Here is an 18,939-nt window from a genome sequence, read left to right on the forward strand (position 1 = left end):
CAATGACAGAGAACAAGGGGCATCTCTTTTGAGGCCAGAACTCTGAATAAATCCAATAAATATGCTCAGCATCACTAAAGACTGAGTATGAACGAGTCTGGGAAAGAAACAGGGAAGACCACCAAGGACAAAGCTAGACAAGTATTCAGTGTGTTACCTCTTTAGATTACTGTTAGCACAGTCCTAATTCTATTACATGAATAATTAAGAATTTATTATTTTGCATTAGGGAGTAATTACATAAAAAGTTAAGATTGAAAACTAATACAGATCTGCTTGATCTTCCTTTTAATTCTGTAAACACATAATTACTCAGATCAAGTTAAGACATTTATTTCTGACTGGAGCAGAGTTAGCTTTGGAATTCTAGTAAAATTGTGTGAGGCACAATTTTTGAGTTTACCACTTACTAGACTAAGGACCTAGAAGACCACAAGTAAGAGCCTAGGATGTTATCTACAGCCAACTACAATGGAAGTAATCAGTCTCAAACCTCAAAAAGGCATAAATTTTAATAACTGCAATGAAAAAACATGTTCTTCCTTAAATTCCTCTAGTAATTGTTTTTAATGTTAGATGTTTCCTTTAAGTATATACCACCTACACCATTCAGTCAATTTACTCTAAATACTTCATGACTTACCCTGAGGAATGCAATCTTGTTTCTAACATCTGTCACAATGGCATTCCAACTGTCTACTGCAGCCTTTAATTGAAGTGATTTTAGGTTGCTGGTATAGAAATGGAGACACAAGAGAAAGTTCTTTCTTTTTATATGCCACTTAGATTTCCAAAAATTTCTATTATGTTCTCTAGCATGTATATAGATAAAGTAAAACAACAACAAAATTACCTCTATCACCAATTACCTCAAATGGGCAGAAAGTTGTATGGAAGGGCTTGTTATCAAAAATTTTTAAAAAGCTTAGTAAACAAAGACATTCCTTTGTATAGGAATCCTCCATTGAAGAAGGGAGGCAAAGGAGGCCACACAGGGAAACTGCCCTAGCCATCCAGTGCAGGAGCATTCTCAAAGATGTTGACATCCTGAAAGCAGGTTTTGGACTATCTTCACATTAACCCTGACATCACAGGGCCACGGTTGGCCTATCAGGCTCTTTTGCAAATTAGAAAAAGATATTCCCTACAGAAAGGAAAGTTAGAAAGAAATACCTCTTCTGTGAGGATGAATTAGATTGTTGTCTCTATGATACGCTAAATTGCACAAACACAGCAGCTCTGCCCACCATGCCCATCAAACGACTTAAGTAAAACAGCTTTGAGGTGTTTACGGTCTGGCATCTCAAGAAGAGAGATTTCACGTGGCCCTTCAAAAGGCTCTATCTGTTATAACATCCCCACCCCAGTATCACCTGGCACAAAAGAGCATAACAAGTTATCACTGAGATCATCTCATACAAAGAAGCTTGATAATATTCTAATTTATAGAGCATCCTTTCTCCCTCTAGCAAGCAAAGATAGACTGATCACTTACAACAGTGCTTCCCTGACATGAATGCACATCAGTGTCTCCTGGGAATCTTGTTAAACATCAGAGATTCTGATTCTTTAGAATTGAAGAATAATGATGATCATATTAAAATAATAATCATTAAAAGTAGTGATGCTTTGGTCCCAGAGATTTTAATCTAATTAATTCCTTAAGTTCAAAGGTGTACCCCATAAAATTATAAACTGAAGAATCCCATGCAACCTGCCTAAAATTTGAAAACCACTCATTTGTAGCACAGCAGGAAACTGCCTTTAACACGGTTTTAGGTGTTAATACTGATTTTTCCGTCAATGTATTTTTCCAAAGGTATTTAAAATAAAGCGTTAAGAGAGAAAAGAATTAGAAAAAAGTTTTCCAATTAGAATCCACCTTGTTTTGTAAATATCTGGTCTTCATGCATGTCTCTGACTGAGACTTTTGATCTGTTTCATTGTAGAGGAAGGGAAAAATCTACCATCAGCTACTACTGCACTTAGTAGACTACTCAGTGGCACAGCAGGAGCAACAAAGTAAAAGCTCAAAGTGACTAAATGACATTTGAGGTTTAAAAAAACAATGGCTTCTTCACTCCAAAGACTCTGATGTCATATATGTGAAACACATCACAGATTATGTTCAACCTTGGAGCCACCTGTGAGTACCTCAGAGAACAAGACACATTAAGGAAGAGGAGCGGTTACCTTGCTGCCATGTGAGTCGCCCTGGCAAGCTGACTGAGGCATTCCTTTTCAGTCTGCTCTAGATGAAGCAAACCAAAATCTCTACGACACTGTAAGAAATATACCTACAGATTTTTGAGAGAAAGAGAAAGAAGTTAAAGATGTCCTTGTAAATGAACACATTCTTTCCTCAAACATTTCAAGTAAATTTAAAGTTATTTTTTTTCAGTCTCTTCCAACAACACCTGAGCTTCTTTCCTGCCCATAACACATTTTAAAGCTCTTTGATCAATTCTGAAATTCTCATATTTTTATTCAAAAGTTACTGGGTTGGGAAACATTTTAGAACATTAGTTTTTAAACTTGCATATGCACTGGAATCATCTCAGAAACTTAAAAAAATGATGTCTTGGTTTCAGAGATTCTAATTTAATTGATAGTAGGTGTAACCTGGGAAACGTTTTTTTTTTAAATTTCTGAATATCTTTTTCTTTTTATGTCATTGATTTTTTAAAATAAACATTTATTTATTTACTTTTGGCTGCGTTGGGTCTTCGTTGCTATGCGCAGGCTTTCTCTAGTTGCTGCGAGTGGGGGCTACTCTTCGTTGCGGTGCGCGGGCTTCTCACTGCGGTGGCTTTTCTTGTGGAGCACGGGTTCTAGGAGTATGGGCTTCAGTAGTTGTGGCACATGAGCTCAGTAGTTATGGCTCACGGGATCTAGAGTGCAGGCTCAGTAGTTGTGACACATGGGCTTAGTTGCTCTGGGGCATGCAGGATCTTCCTGGACCAGGGCTCGAACCCATATCTCCTGCATTGGCAGGTGGATTCTTAACCACTGCACTACCAGGGAAGCCCCGAAAAGGTGTTTTTAAAAGCTCTCAGATAACTCTATTATGCAGCAAGTGTGTTTAAGAACAGTCAAAATAAGTCCTGCTATTTGATTTTTTTTTTAATTGATGAAGGAGTAAGAAAACAATCAGACCCTACAGGACTATGCTGTCCAAATGGGCCTTGGAGGTCATCTAGGCTGATGTCTCTCCAGCAGTGGGAATCCCTTCCAACTATTATTGATGCATGGTCATTTGGCCTCTGTTTTTTCCTATTGATCACTTAATATTCACTGAAAATAGCTCATACTCTTAGACAGCATTAAGTGTTTCTAAAATTAATAATGGAAGTAGAAAGGAACTTTCTGATTAAAAGCAGTGAAAAACAAAGTCTACAAAGTTAAACTCTTAAGGTAATCTGAGCTTTTTTTTTTTCTGGTTAAATTTAATACTCCAATACTTTACTGTCCAGGGATTTTTGGTGCAGATATCACCCCTTGATTGTTGAGCTCTGGATTCCAGAGTGCTCTGCTAAAAAATAGACCTTACCATGACAAAGGTGAGAAGGTTTGTAATGCTTTTAATGTCAACGAGTGCTCCAAAATTTGAATTTTATTGTATATCAAGTTTGGTTATCTATAAATAAAAATTACATACATACATACAATCACATTTCTTTTGAGAGATCCTAGCTGTGGTGTTCTAAAATAACTTAGAAGAAACTGAATGCCTTTCTGGGGGAAGAGGTAAGTTGGTTTCCGACACTGGAATGTATGGTGTGTATGTGTTTTTGGAAGATCTATGTAGTTAAATAGCAAAGGAGATATTACGGCAGCAGTGAAATGTTATTCTTAGAAGTTTGGCTTAGTCACCTGGATTAATGAGAATTTTCTAAGATGTCTATATTTGCTATACATACTGAAGCAAAACAATTTCTTGGAGTCATTTGGGGCAAAACAACATAAGATCATCAATTTCAAGTAAAAATATACAAAATGCCAACAAGTCAAAAAAGCACAAGAGTTTGAGCTGTGTTTTTCTGGCTGGTCCTCAGATGTCTTAATTCTGTTTATTCAAAAACAATATTTTAAAAATTCTTTAGTATACCAGTACACAAGTAAAACTTCACTCCTCAACCCCATCTCTCTCTCCCTCTTTCTTTTCTTTTACCTCAGCTGTTAAAGCTCTGCTAGTTTCTGCATTCAGTTTGTTTAAGTATGTTTTAATTGTGCTTTCCAGATTATGCTTCTCCATTTCCCACTGAGATCTGAAATATATGATAAAGAGTCAGTAACACTGCAGCAAGGACAGACTTTTCAACCTTATTCAGGAGGCAGACAGATACAAGCTATTCAATGAATAGGAAATGATTTCCTGGAAAGTATACAGCATATAAAAGCAACAGAAGACATTACTTAACTCTTACTGTTAACCCTTTACTATCATGAATGTGGAGGGTTTAAAGTTGTCATTTAAACCTTGGTTCTGAAATCAAGTTGTCTGAAGATGAATCTGACCTCCACAACTTATTAAATGTGAAACCATGGGCAAGTTACTTCTCTATACCTCAGTTTCCTCACATATAAAAATGGAAAAATTATATTACTTACCTAAAAGAGTTGTTGTGAAAATTCATTCAGATAATATACATAAAGCACTTTGTGTTTGGCACATACTAATTACTAAATAAATGTTAGCTATTATTATTAATAAATTTTACATAAAGTTTCTACAAGTCTTTTTGTGTCCTAACAATAGCAACCACAAAAGTTTTTATTATCCCTGTCATAAAGCTAAGTCACCGTATTAAAATATTTTACTGTTTATCTCAGTGCTCACATTCAGTACCTTAGAATGAAAATAATTCCCATAGCTTGAGAAGGAGAGAAGGAGATGATGATAAGGATATTATTTATGAAGGACATTATGGAAAATGGCTACCTATGAGGTTTCTCTTTTTCCTATTCCATTTCAGCTTCCTACACTTGAGCCCCAGAATGCTAGAGCATACAAACCAAATTATTTTTCTAATGAAAGCAATTAATTGGACGTATAACATTTTTGTAATAAGGACGTTCACAAAGGCTTTCCTCAATGTTTTATTATTAGAAACAGCTGGATGCTTGAGTACCTGACAAACATTGATGAGAAGCCTGATAAGACAATATGTTGTTAATATCAATAAGGCCAGATTATTTTGAGGGAAAAAGTTATAAAATATTCAAGAAGTCAACAAAAGGGAATTACGATGCCACTGAATACTGTGAAAAACTTGCCTACGAGAGAAAAAATAGATAAATTGGACTTCATCAAAATCAACTGTGCTTCTAAGGACATGATCAAGGAAGTGAAAAGACAACCCACAGAATGGAAGAATATATTCGAAAATCATGTATCTGACAAGGAACTTGTATCCAGAATATACAAAAAACTCTTAAAGCTCAATAGTTAAAAGAGAAACAACCCAATATTAAAAATAGTCAAAGGAAGTAAATGGACATTTCTCCAAGTAGATACACAAATAGCCAATAAGCACATGAAAAGATACTCAACATAATTATTAGGAAAATGCAAATTAAAACCAAAAAGACATACCACTTTACAAACACTACAATGGGTGAACTAAAGACAGATAAAATAATAAGTCTTGGTGAGAATGTGGATAACTGGAACACTCATCCATTCCTGCTGGGATTATAAAATGGTGCAGTCACTTGGAAAACAGTTTGGCAGTTCCTCCAAAAGTTAAACAGAGTTTACTGCATGTCTCAGCAATTCTACTCTTAGGTATATACCCAAGAGAATTGAAAACATATGTCCACACAAAAATTTGTAGACAAATGTTCATACCAGCTTTATTCATAACAGCCAAAAACTGGACACAAACCAAATGTCCATCAACTGATGAAAAGGTAAGCAAAGTGTGGTATATCCATACAATGGAATATTATTTGTCCATAAAAAGGAATGAGTACTGATACATGCTAAAACACGATGAACCTTGAAAACATTATGTTAAGTGAAAGAAGTTAGTCAAAAGAGGCCACATATTATTATATGATTCCTTTTATATGACATGTCCAGAATAAGTAAATCCACAGAGACAAAAAAATAGACTAGTGGTTCCCAGAAGCTGGGGGACAAGAGAATGGGGAGTGACTTCTAATGGACCCAGGGTTTCTTTTTAGGGTGAGAAAAATGTTCTGGAATTAGATAGTGATGATGGTTGTACACCTCTGTACATATACTACAAACCAAGGAATAGTATGCTTTAACAGGGTGAATTTTATTCTATGTGAATTAGATCTCAAAACAGCTATTATAAAAAATATGTAAATCAGAACAAGACTTACCCAGTTTCATGAATCAGTCACACCTAGTAGTATTGATTACAGTAAAGAAAAAAGAATTCATAAGCCCTAGTTCCTGACAGTAGTTTGTTGTGGCACCACAACTTTGCTGATTTAATCACTCTCAGCAGTTTCCCAGGGCCAGAGGCAAGGTGAACATTCCTCCCTATTTGCCTAGGACATTTCCAGCTTTTATCTGTTGTCCCAGTGTAATTATTAATACTGCTCAGTATCATGCTCAGAAGTGCCCTAGTTTGGATGTTTATGTTATATGGCTACCTTAGCCAGAATATTCTGAGTGGAATACACAGTTTCAGAGAGGGTGCACTCAACCAAAGCAACAGCTGTTTGTTACCTTTTCATAGAAAGTTGCTCTTTAAGGTTCTTGATTTCATTATCTTTAGCATGGCTCTGACGCTGCAATCTAAGAAAAGAAGAAAGAACGCCATAAAATGTTAGAAATTATTTATCATTAACAGTCAGAACAACCCTACTTGTAGCTGAGGAGGGACTAAGTATGTCCATTTTGGGCCATAAATCTTGAGCCTGAAAATAACTGGACTCCTCTACCTTATTCTTCTAAGATTTATCTTTCTTACATCTGATGTCCGATTTACTGACTTTACAAAGAAAGAACTAAGTTCTAACCCTGAAAATTAGAAAGCCAAACTGAAGAGTTATATCGTATCCCCAGCTCAATGACTCAGAAAAATGACTTCAGCTCTTTGTTCTTTAGTTTACTCACTAGAAAACAGAGATGGCATCTTGTGATGTTCTAGGCCTATGGTGGGATTGAGAACTTCAAATTCCTTAAAGAGATAGTATATCAAGTCATGCAAACTATTAAAGACTTAAGTTCTGAAAGAAATCAGATCTTAAATACAGAAGCAATGAGGCTGTGTACAAATAAGAATTTTAATTAAAACTATACATTATGGGGCTTCCCTGGTGGCGCAGTGGTTGAGAATCTGCCTGCCAATGCAGGGGACACAGGTTCAAGCCCTGGTCTGGGAAGATCCCAGATGCCGCGGAGCAACTAGGCCCATGAGCCACAACTACTGAGCCTGCGCGTCTGGAGCCTGTGCTCTGCAACAAGAGAGGCCGTGACAGTGAGTGGCCCCCACTCGCCACAACTAAAGAAAGCCCTTGCACAGAAACGAAGACACAACACACCCCAAAATAAATAAATAAATTTATTTATTTATTTAAAAAAGACCCCAAAACTATAAATTATAACAGGGGAGTCACTCACATGACCTAATCAACAGAAGATTGGGTAAAAATTTTGTATACATCAGAAAACGTAACCCATGATTAACTTAATAACCGACACGCCAAAAACTATTAAAAGCAATGCAAAGTAATACTTTTGGGGTTGACATATATTCACATACCATTTTTGATGTTCCTCCCTTGTGCTGCATTTTTCTTTACCACCTGTTAATCTGCTTCAATATGAAGAGATTTATAGCAAAAGCACATTTCTCTTTAAGTCTCTGATATGTTCAGACACTTGGGATACATATGAGTTTTGGTTTATATAAACTATGGAATGATAAAGCCTTAAAACAGTGACGTTACATGTTGGCTGGATTGCTCACCACTAGATTTCAGAGACCACCTACTTACGTTTAAGCTTCTTGGAAGCTGTAGAGACTTACAATGAATGTTGTATTGGACTGATAAATGCAATGAAAAGAAAACAGGTCTCTTTAGATACAAAAGAGATCATGTTCTTGAGTAAAGAATAAGAAATACAAGCTTTGTTTCTATATACTCTACAGGAGTATGTAGAGAGAATTGAAAAGTAAGTTGTAAGATTTCTAAGACTGACATCTTTCTTTCCCATGTATACTGCCATTACTTCATTATTTTACCCAGCTCTAGTTTAGAGTGGGCGATAAGAACTGACAAAGCTGATCGGGACTTCAGAAGACCTGGATTCTTAAGTAACAGAGGATAAGGTAGGCATAGTTCCTATCATCCTGCTCATACATGAACCAGCTATATATGTTCAGGTAGTCATAACTAGTTAGTCCTATTTTTCTCATGAAAACCATGACAGGGTGGGATTAGATTTTGTTCTCTAAAATATCTAAAGTTCTCAAGCTTACTCTGGCTGGCTATGAAGTTTACTATATAAATTTTATGGACAGCAGTTTCCTAACATTTATTAAGTATTGTAATTTGTGCAAAATATGTCACTTTTGTATGTCTTCTTTATTAACACTGCAATTATCATCAACATATTGACCATTTACTGTAGTATTGGCATTGAATTAGGCCAAAGAAAAAAGATGTTTTTGCTTCCAAATAAACAATATGTTCTAAGATGAAAGAAATCAACATTTTACAATGAAAGAATATTTATATTTTTATCACATGCTCTTGGGACATGACCAGGTGAATTAAACAAAGAAAGGCTCAAAAGCTTATATGAGAATACATGCAACATTCATGCTTTCCTATCTGGTCTGAATGCCCTCTGTCTTTTCTCCCATCTCACCCTATGTATTACCTAGCTTAGGTAAAACACTATGTCTTCAATGAAGTTCTTCCTTATCTCAACATCAAAAGTACTCTTTTTACCCCACAATATCCCTATTAAATACAGCTTCATTTGACATTTATATGTACTTTTTCAAAAAGTTAAGCTTTTCAGATAAACATACATTCACATGCAGGTATAAGAAATGATACAGACAGATCCTATGTACCCTTTATCCACATTCCCCCAATGCAACATCTTGCAAAACGACAGTATAATAACCCAGGATGTTGTCAGTGATACAGTTAAAGATAGCGAACAATTTTATCACCACAAGGACGCCTTATTTTGCCCTTTTATAGCCACAGCCACTTCCCTCCCTCTTCCATCTCCTCCTTAAAACCTTGGGACCACTAATCTAATCTATTTTTCATTTTTATCACTCTGTCATTTTTGAACTATTTGAAATTTTGTCATTTCAAGAATGTTACAGAAATGGAATAATATAGTATATAAGCTTTGGGGATTGGGTTTTTTCACTCAGCACAATTCTCTGATGTCGGCACGGTCTGTAGTGATATCACCATTTCATTCCTGAGGGTGGTAACTTGTGTCTTCTCTTTTTTTGTCAGGTTTGCTAGAGGTTTGTCAGTTGCATGGATATTTTCAAAGAAACCAGCTCTTTGTTTCATGGATTTTCTCTACTGCTTTTTGTTTCCAATTTCAATATTTCCAATCTTTATTATTTCCATCCTTCTGCTTGTTTTGGGTCATTCTGCTTTTCTTCTTCTGGGTTCTTGAGGTGGGAGCTTGTATTGTATTATACATTTGAGACTTCTCCCCTTTTCTTATGCGCACATTTAGTGCTATAAATCTCAGAACTGCTTTAGCTGTGCCCCACAAACTTTGACATATTGTATTTAATTCAACATATTTTTATTTCCCTTGAGACCTCTTCTTTGACTCATGAATTAATTAGAAGTATATGTGTAGTCTCCACGTGTTTGCAGATTTTCCTGTTATATTTGTTAGTGATTTCTAGTTTGTTTCCACTGTGATCTGAGACATGCTTTTCATGATTTCAATTCTTTTAAATTTGCTGAGGTTTGTTTTATGGCCCAGAATATGGTTTATCTTGGTATATTTCCTGTGGGTACTTGAAAGCATATGTATTCTGTTATTGTCTGGTGAAGTGTTCTATAAATATCAATCAAATCCTGTTGCTTGATGGTGTTGTAGAGGTCTTCTATTTCTTCTTTCCGTTCTGTTTTGCTTCATATATTTTGAGGCTCTGTTGTTTGGTATGTACACCTTTAGGTTCTTATGTCTTCCCAGTGGACTGATCCTTTTATCATTATGTAATGTCCCTCTTTGTCTCCAGCTTTCTTTGCTCTGAAGTCCATTTTATCTGATATTAATATAGACACTTCTTATTTTTTGATTAATATTTACATGGTATATATTTTACCATCCTTTTATTTTCAACCTACTTATGTTGTTGAAACTGAAATGTATTTCCTATAAACAGCATATTGTTGGATCACACTTCTTTTTGTTTTGTTTTTAAAATCTATTCTTCCAGTCTCTGTCTTTTAATTGATATATTTAGACCATTTATACTTAAGGTAATTATTGATATGTTAGGGCTTAAGTCTGCCATTTTATTATTTGTTTTCTGTTTGTTTCCTCTGTTTCTCTTTTCTTACTTTCTTGTGGGTTACCTGAACATGTTTTAGGGTTCCATCTTAGTTTATTTATAGTGTTTTTGAGTATATCTCTTTATGCAGCTTTCTTAGTGGTTGCACTAGGTATTACAATATGCATACATAGTCTACTGGTATTGATCTTTTCTTACTTCAAGTGAAGTGTAGAAGGGCTGACTCACACTGCTTTGCTGCTGTATGGTAGAGAGAGGCAGGAGCTCCCTGTCGGGTGCCTCTGGCACCAGCTGGGGAAAGCAGGGGAAATGGAGTACCACCTGGCGCCAGGGTGGAGATTCAGCTCCCCATGAGAGAAAGAATAAAACCTAGTATTGACTAGTCCCACCTTGGATCACTTTGTTAAGTCTTGTTGATGCTAGGTAGAGGTAGAGGCTTAGCTCGCAGCTGGACCATATTGATGCTATCCTGGCAGAGAAACTGGAACACCCCTTGCTTCCACTTGGCGAGGAATGGAAGATTAGCTACCTGCTCAGTACTGCTACCCCAGCAAGGGAATCTGATTTCTGCCATCTTTTGTCAGAGTGCAGTACCTGTGTCCAAGGGGTGGTGTGGGTCTAGTGGTGTTTGGCTGGAGTAGGTGGGTAGTGCCAAAAAGGTTTCATGTTATTATATCTTCCTTTCCCTGATCCTCTGGCTAAAGGGAACAGACTCTTCTTGGCACTTTAGTGGCCCCCTACCCTGTGCTTACTGACAGTTGCATGTTGGAGGTTTCTGCAGTGCTCTGTCTAGGATAAATGGGAGGCAATTTTAAAAAAATCACTGTCACATCATTCTTTCAAGTTCCAAGGTTTCTAGACAGTCTGCTTCCTTCTACCTTTCAGAGTCTTCTCATGTTTGTTGTGTTCTATCCAGGGTGTTTAAGTTGTAAGAAGGAAGACTTGCAAGTAACAGAGCTACTACATTTTGGTGCAACTGGAGGTCCCTCTGTTACATGTAATTTTAATCCTCTCATATTAATCTATACTTTCCACTAGCTCACAGTTAATGTCTGATATGTCTTGGTATCCTTTACATGTGCCTTACATAATTCTTCGCATACTGTGGGAACTTGATAAAAGTTTGGTGAATGTTCAGCACTGAATGTTCCTTGTGTGAAGACATATGCATTCCCTAAAGTGGTCTGTTTGTAGTCTCAAGCATACAAGGGAGTCTGGGTAAGGTATTAGAGTTGAAGAGAGATATCTCAGATAGCAAAGGAGAGAGACAGGTCATCTGCATGGATGGCATTACTTTTCTGATCTCTGATACTATATAACATATTTATGGATTGGTCATTGTCTTTCAGGCTAAAAGACAAAATTTTGAATCCTGAAGTGTGGCTTCTTAAGTGATTTCAGTCAGTTTAATTTATCCAAGCTATTTTAGGTCCACAAAACTGAAAGTGTTTGCAACTGATACCATGTTGCCAGAGCTATGGCATCCTGTTCTTCCTAAAAACCTGTTCAGGTTGGATGAAATGTTATGTGGGAGAAAATTTAAGACCAAAATCTCTGCCTAATATTTCTCCAATTTAACTATTGACATCTTGGACTCCTTAAACTAAGATATTCCCTAGAATCTGTCTATTTTCCCTATTAGCAGTCTAGGAACTGCAGTGGATTTCAAATTAGAATCATGGATGACTAGTATTTTGTGGTATTACTGTTTATTAAAATAATGTGTCACAAATTATATTACTATTTCACTTCAAAATGGTTCGAGGCAGTCGTTAGTATAAACAGAATGGAGCAGGATACTCATTTTTCCTTATTAAATCAGAATTTTTAGTCTCAGGCATTTTTAATACTTGAGGTTGTAAGAGAAATGAGATTGATGGGGTGAAAAGATTCTCCGGGAATTTGATTTGTTTCCAATCTCTTGCGCTTAGAACACAAATACTCTCAGAAACCAACATTAAAAGGTATGAAAGTGAGTCAGTGATGTCTTTGAGGAATGTACTTACCATATGCTATAAAGAAACAGCCAATCATTAGTCACATTTTTACAAATTAGAGTCATGACCTGAAAGCTAATTATCATTCTCATGTAATTCTATTATCTTCACACTTATTCAGCCAATACATGAAAAGCTTGATATTTAGAGTGAGCAGTTGCTTATTTCTCAATCCAGCTGGCAAGGCAAAATATAGTGGGTTTTTAAGCAATTGCAGCCCTGTGGTTGGCAGTTCCTAATGTGCAGTCACAATGCCACCTAGTGGCTACATAGGGATTATCTTTTAAAGGATACTGTTCATTATGGGGCAAACCCAGAATTTTCTTCTATCAACAGATTTGCACTTACTTGGACACCTTATTGATTCCAAAAGCCACTTGTTGGTTAAGAGTTGAGATGATTTTATCTTTCTTTTTAATCTGCATTTGGTTTTCTTGCCACCGAAAAGTAACTGTTTTCAATTGTCTTTTGAAATCCTGATCAATGAAAAATATTATTTCAGTTAATTCTGTTCAAGCCACCAGAAATTTAAAGAAAAAACTGGGCTCTTTAAAAATATATACCATTAAATTGAACATTTGAAGTACCTCTAACTTGTCTCAGATATAATGGAAAAATACTTACTTCACACTGATAGTGCAATTTACAAAACTGCCGTTGTCGAGCAAGCTTTTGCTTCTCAGTTTCTCCATATTCTGTAGTTACCTTGTTGGTTGAGCCCTATTGAGCAAATGGAATATTCATGCTTTATTTTCCTCTTTAAAAAAGCACTAATATTATAGAAATTTAAATGAAAAACACTACTATTATTGTTATTTAAAGGGGATTTAAGTTGCTGTCTAACTCATACTCATGCATTATAGGTTTCAATGCAAATACCACTTCTCTGATTAATTTAAATAAACCTGCCTCTCTCCAATTACAGCATTCACTAAACAATACCATAGTTACTTGTCTACTGCTGCTACTACTGAATAATGTTATCTGTATGCTTACCATTTTTAAAGCATTTTTTGTAATGCTTTTATTGTCATAAGAACCATATGAGGTAGGCACTCACTACTACTTTAGAGATGATAAAACTGAGTAACTTGCCCAAGGTCACACAGTAAGTGAAGGAGCCAGAATTCTAAACTCAGGCAATCTTAACTGCTAAACTACTTAATTATTACCTTAGTAATTATCACCTTAGGTTAATGTTCAACTTCTCCACTGGATTATAAACACTGTGATCACAGGGACCATGTCTTAGCATAGCTCTTGACACAAAGTAAGTGCTAAGTGTTTTTTGAATAAATGAATGAATAAACATTTTTCAAAAGCTGTGTGACATTTTCGTTCTATTTTTTGAGTTCTTATAGCTGTTGGATGAAAACCAAAGGCCCCACATTTAAACTTTAGTGTGACATCCAAAGCTTAGAATATGTCATTTCAGTTAAAATATATGTATATATTTTAATTAGAAAGGAGACAAAAAGGCATGACAATTATACTAATGTACTATCAGCCAGGAAATTGTTTGTACTAACTGTATCCTTAGATATCAACATTACTATATATTATATATTATTATACTTAAACCATGGAACAGGATATAATATATTACCTCAGTACAGAATTCTCATGGGTAGGTTAAGCAAGTGATTTTTTTTTTGAAAAAAAAAAAGCTTTCTATATGTTTTGTCTCATTAAGTGCTCTGCTGAGCACTAAAATCATGTTCATATGCACCTTCATATATAAGTATGTCATTCCCAGCACTGACTACCACCAGGAAAGGAACCAAAAAATTGTTGTTTGTTAATATTTTTTGTAGATATTTCATGGTAACAAAAAGGTTTAACTTTTTGAAAAATGAAAGTAGATTTGTTTTATAAAACTATTTTTCTCATGAAATTTAATCCAATGGGATTATGCCAGGGTATTTTTTTCTTCCTTGTGGTATTTGAAAACTCTTTATAAGGAATGCATTTGTAATCAACTCTGCCCAATACTTAAAATCAGGAAATGGTCTGAGGACTAAAGTGAAAAGTTTCCAGTTCCTAGGGTTCTTTTTTATGTCAGCCATCCCTCTGTCCCTCCTTTCCTGTTTTTTCTTTTTCCTCAGAAATACAACATAAATCACTAGGTTAACATGCTGTTCAAAGAGTCATGGGGAAAAAATGGTTAACAATTGTTCTGGAAGAAGGAAGGCAGGGCTGTATCCTCTCAAATCAGGCTTACCTGCTCTATCATGTCCAGAATATGCAGTTCATCCAGGCTATAGAACTTGTCTTCAGTTGCAGAATCTTCTTGAACATCACTTGCATCATCTTTCATAAATCCACTGATTGAGTATAGATTTGCTTGTTCTTTCTTCAATTGCTCTTCCTTACCTATCATATTTGGACTATAGTGGTGACATAATCAATGTGATCTTTTATAATTGTATAGTGCTTTTCATCTAAGCCATTATTTCCCAAATTAATATTGTACTGGTCTCATGAGATGCTCAGATCAGAAGGGCTCATAGTCAAAGTTTGGAGAGTAGTCATACTGTGTATTTCTTTTGAAGATTCACAATGAATTTTAGCATATTTCAGATAGCACTCAACTGAGGTACCTATTCTGTTCATAGTAGTGTTTTTAAGAACTATCAGAATATGGAGTTCACTTTTCAAATTATAACTATTAACATCAGTTACTTTGAGAAACAATACTTTGGGAAATATTGACAAGCATGTCTACATCTGCTATATTATTTAATCATCACATCATTCTTGACAAGTAGGTTGGTTTAATCAACTTCAGTGCTTAGGTCCCATGTACATTTAAATAAAGGGCTGCAAACAGCAATATAAAGTAGATTAAAATGGAGGTTTCTTTTGTAACAGGACTTTAAAAAAAAACTGTAGTGATAATGAATTAAAGTAACTAGGAACCACTGAGAAAACAATGAAAATATTACATGTACAATGACAATTAACTCATTTTTATACCTATGTCTAAGATTTAAATGCATGCTACTATCCTTTCAAGTTGGCCCACTATTTAGTAGCTATGAATTTCCTTCCTAATCTCATTGAACAATAACAAGAAATAGAACTTTTACTTATAGCATGAACTGTATTACTTAATTTTATAAGTGAAAGAAAATTATTTTTATTTTATTATTAGAAAGAAAATAGATAACTCCAGGATGCATCAGTACTTATTTTAGGCCACTGAGACCTAGAAAAAAAATGATATCTAACGCTTGTAGAATAACTTGTAAAACACTATAAAACAGTCATTAGGTATCACTGAAGTATTCTAGACTGACTCAAATATTTTGGAAAGTTCAATGAAATAAACTGCTTGTGTAGACCACAGTTCGAAAACCCAATCAGTTTTCCATATTACTTAAAAAGCTGTTAAAAAATTACATTTTTCTGACACCCCAACACTGTAAAAATATGAATCTGTAGTTTTGAAAAGCTCCAAAACATTATTCCTACATTTTTAAAGTATGATAATAGCATTATGATAATATAGAAAAATATTCATCTCTTATTAAAGAGATGAAAACTGAATCATGTAGAGGTAAAATTATATGATGTTTGGGACTGAAAACATTCAAAAAAGAACAAAATGTTAAGGAAAAAATGAAGCAAATATGGAAAAACAGTGATAACTGTCGAATCAGGATGATAGGTATACATACAAATGTAGATATATCATTCTCTTTACTTTTGTGTGTCTTTGAAAATTCTCATTTAAAAACAAAGCTCGCTGCATGATTTGATGATCATCCAGGTTTGGCTCTATGCTGTAAGTCAAAATGAGCAAAATGACTGATAATATTGTTTCATTCTTTAGTAAGTTATTTTTACGGTATCTAGACATAGCATGAAAACACACACACAAAAAAACTATTGGAGAGGGCAGACAGCAGAAGCAAGAAGAACTACAATCCTGCAGCCTATGGAACAAAAACCACATTCACAGAAAGACAGACAAGGTGAAAAGGCAGAGGGCTATGTACCAGATGAAAGAACAAGGTAAAACACCAGAAAAACAGCTAAATGAAGTGGAGATAGGTAACCTTCCAGAAAAAGAATTCAGAATAATGATAGTGAAGATGATCCAGGACCTCGGAAAAAGAATGGAGGCAAACATCGAGAAGATGCAAGAAATGTTTAACAAAGACATAGAAGAATTAAAGAACAAACAAACACAGATGAACAATACGATAACTGAAATGAAAAATACACTAGAAGGAATCAATAGCAGAATAACTGGGGAAGAAGAACGGATAAGTGACCTGGAAGACAGAATGGCTGAATTCACTGCTGTGGAAAAGAGTAAAGAAAAATGAATGAAAAGAAATGAAGACAGCTTGAGAGACCTCTGGGACAACATTAAACACAACAACATTCGCATTATAGAGGTCCCAGACGGAGCAGAGAGAGAGAAAGGACCCAAGAAAATATTTGAAGAGATTATAGTCAAAAACTTCCCTAACATGGAAAAGGAAATAGCCACAAGTACAGGAAGCACATAGAGTCCCATATAGGATAAACCCAAGGAGAAACATGCTGAGACACACAGTACTCAAATTGGCAAAAATTAAAGACAAAGAAAAATGATTGAAAGCAGCAAGGGAAAAACGACAAATAACATACAAGGGAACTCCCATAACTGATTTCTCAGCAGAAACTCTACAAGCCAGAAGGCAGCAGCATGATATATTTAAAGTGATGAAAGGAGAGAACCTACAACGAAGATTACTCTAGCCAGCAAGGATCTCACTCAGATTTGACAGAGAAATCAAAAGCTTCACAGACAAGCAAAAGCTAAGAGAATTCAGCACCACCAAACCAACTCTACAACAAATGCTAAAGGAACTTCTCTAAGTGGGAAACACAAGAGAAGAAAAGGACCTATACAAAAAAACCCAAAACAATTAAGAAAATGGTAATAGGAACATACATATCGATAATTAACTTAAATGTAAATGGATTAAATGCTCCCACCAAAAGACACAGGCTCACTGAATGGATACAAAAACAAGACCCATATATATGATGTCTACAAGAGACCCACTTCATACCTAGGGACACATACAGACTGAAAGTGAGGGGTTGGAAAAAGATATTCCATGCAAATGGAAATCAAACAAAAGGTGGAGTAGCAATACTCATATCAGATAAAATAGATTTTAAAATAAGGAATGTTACAAGAGACAAGGAAGGACACTACATATGATCAAGGCATCAATCCAAGAAGAAGATATAACAATTATAAATATATATGCACCCAACATTGGAGCACCTCAATACATAAAGCAACTGCTAACAGGTATAAAAGAAGAAATCAACAGTAACACAATAATAGTGGGTGACTTTAACATGTCACTTACACCAATGGACAGATCATCCAAAGAGAAAATTAACAGGGAAACACAAGCTTTAAATGACACAACAGACCAGATAGATTTAACTGATATTTATAGGACATTCCACCCAAAAACAGCAGATTACTTTCTTCTCAACTGCGCACGGAACATTCTCCAGGATTGATTACATCTTGGGTCCCAAATCAAGCCTCAGTAAATTTAAGAAAATTGAAATCATATGAAGTATCTTTTATGACCACAACGCTATGAGATTAGAAATCAATTACAGGGAAAAAAACGTAAAAAACACAAACACATGGAGGCTAAACAATACGTTACTAAATAACCAAGAGATCACTGAAGAAATCAAAGAGGAAATCAAAAAATACCTAGAGAAAATGACAATGAAAACAGGATGATCCAAAACCTATAGGATGCAGCAAAAGCAGTTCTAAGAGGGAAGTTTATAGCTATACAAGCCTACCTCAAGACACAAGAAATATCTCAAATAAACAACCTAACCTTACACCTAAAGGAAAGAGAGAAAGAAGAACAAACAAAACCCAAAGTTAGCAGAAAGAAAGAAATCATAAAGATCAGAGCAGAAATAAATGAAATAGAAACAAAGAAAACAATAGCAAAGATCTATAAAACTAAAAGCTGGTTCTTTGAGATGATAAACAAAATTGATAAACCATTAGCCAGACTGATCAAGAAAAAAAGGGAGAGGACTCAATTCAATAAAATTAGAAATGAAAAAGGAGAAGTTACAACAGACACGGCAGAAATACAAAGCATTCTAAGAGACTACTACAAGCAACTCTATGCCAACAAAATGGACAACCTGGAAGAAATGGACAAATTCTTAGAAAGGTATAACCTTCCAAGACTAAACCAGGAAGAAATAGAAAATATGAACAGACCAATCACAAGGAATGAAATTGAAACTGTGATTAAAAATCTTCCAAAAGGGGCTTCCCTGGTGGCGTAGTGGTTGGGAGTCCACCTACCGATGCAGGGGACATGGGTTCGTGCCCCGGTCTGGGAAGATCCCACATGCCACAGAGCGGCTGGGCCCGTGAGCCATGGCCA

At 35.4% G+C, this 18,939-nt stretch overlaps 1 protein-coding gene across 4 annotated transcripts in view; it reads right to left on the minus strand.

Annotated features, from left to right (window-relative positions):
* The window catches only part of DZIP3 (DAZ interacting zinc finger protein 3), a 119,935-nt gene that overhangs the window by 15,846 nt on the left and 85,150 nt on the right, over nucleotides 1-18,939 (minus strand). For all 4 annotated transcript variants that reach the window (XR_010943750.1, XM_067738945.1, XM_067738948.1 and 1 more), the window contains exons 19-25: nucleotides 14,715-14,880; nucleotides 13,118-13,213; nucleotides 12,842-12,969; nucleotides 6,707-6,775; nucleotides 4,172-4,268; nucleotides 2,194-2,297; nucleotides 644-731 (exon numbers count right to left, since the gene is read on the minus strand). Coding sequence is in view for 3 of the 4 variants with exons in the window: in XM_067738945.1 (XP_067595046.1) it covers nucleotides 644-731; nucleotides 2,194-2,297; nucleotides 4,172-4,268; nucleotides 6,707-6,775; nucleotides 12,842-12,969; nucleotides 13,118-13,213; nucleotides 14,715-14,880 (748 nt within the window). In the remaining variant the exon portion in view is untranslated. The remainder of the gene's footprint in view (nucleotides 1-643; nucleotides 732-2,193; nucleotides 2,298-4,171; nucleotides 4,269-6,706; nucleotides 6,776-12,841; nucleotides 12,970-13,117; nucleotides 13,214-14,714; nucleotides 14,881-18,939) is intronic.

Source organism: Pseudorca crassidens, chromosome 5 (genome assembly GCF_039906515.1).
Source record: "Pseudorca crassidens isolate mPseCra1 chromosome 5, mPseCra1.hap1, whole genome shotgun sequence".
Taxonomy (NCBI): Eukaryota; Metazoa; Chordata; class Mammalia; order Artiodactyla; family Delphinidae; genus Pseudorca; species Pseudorca crassidens.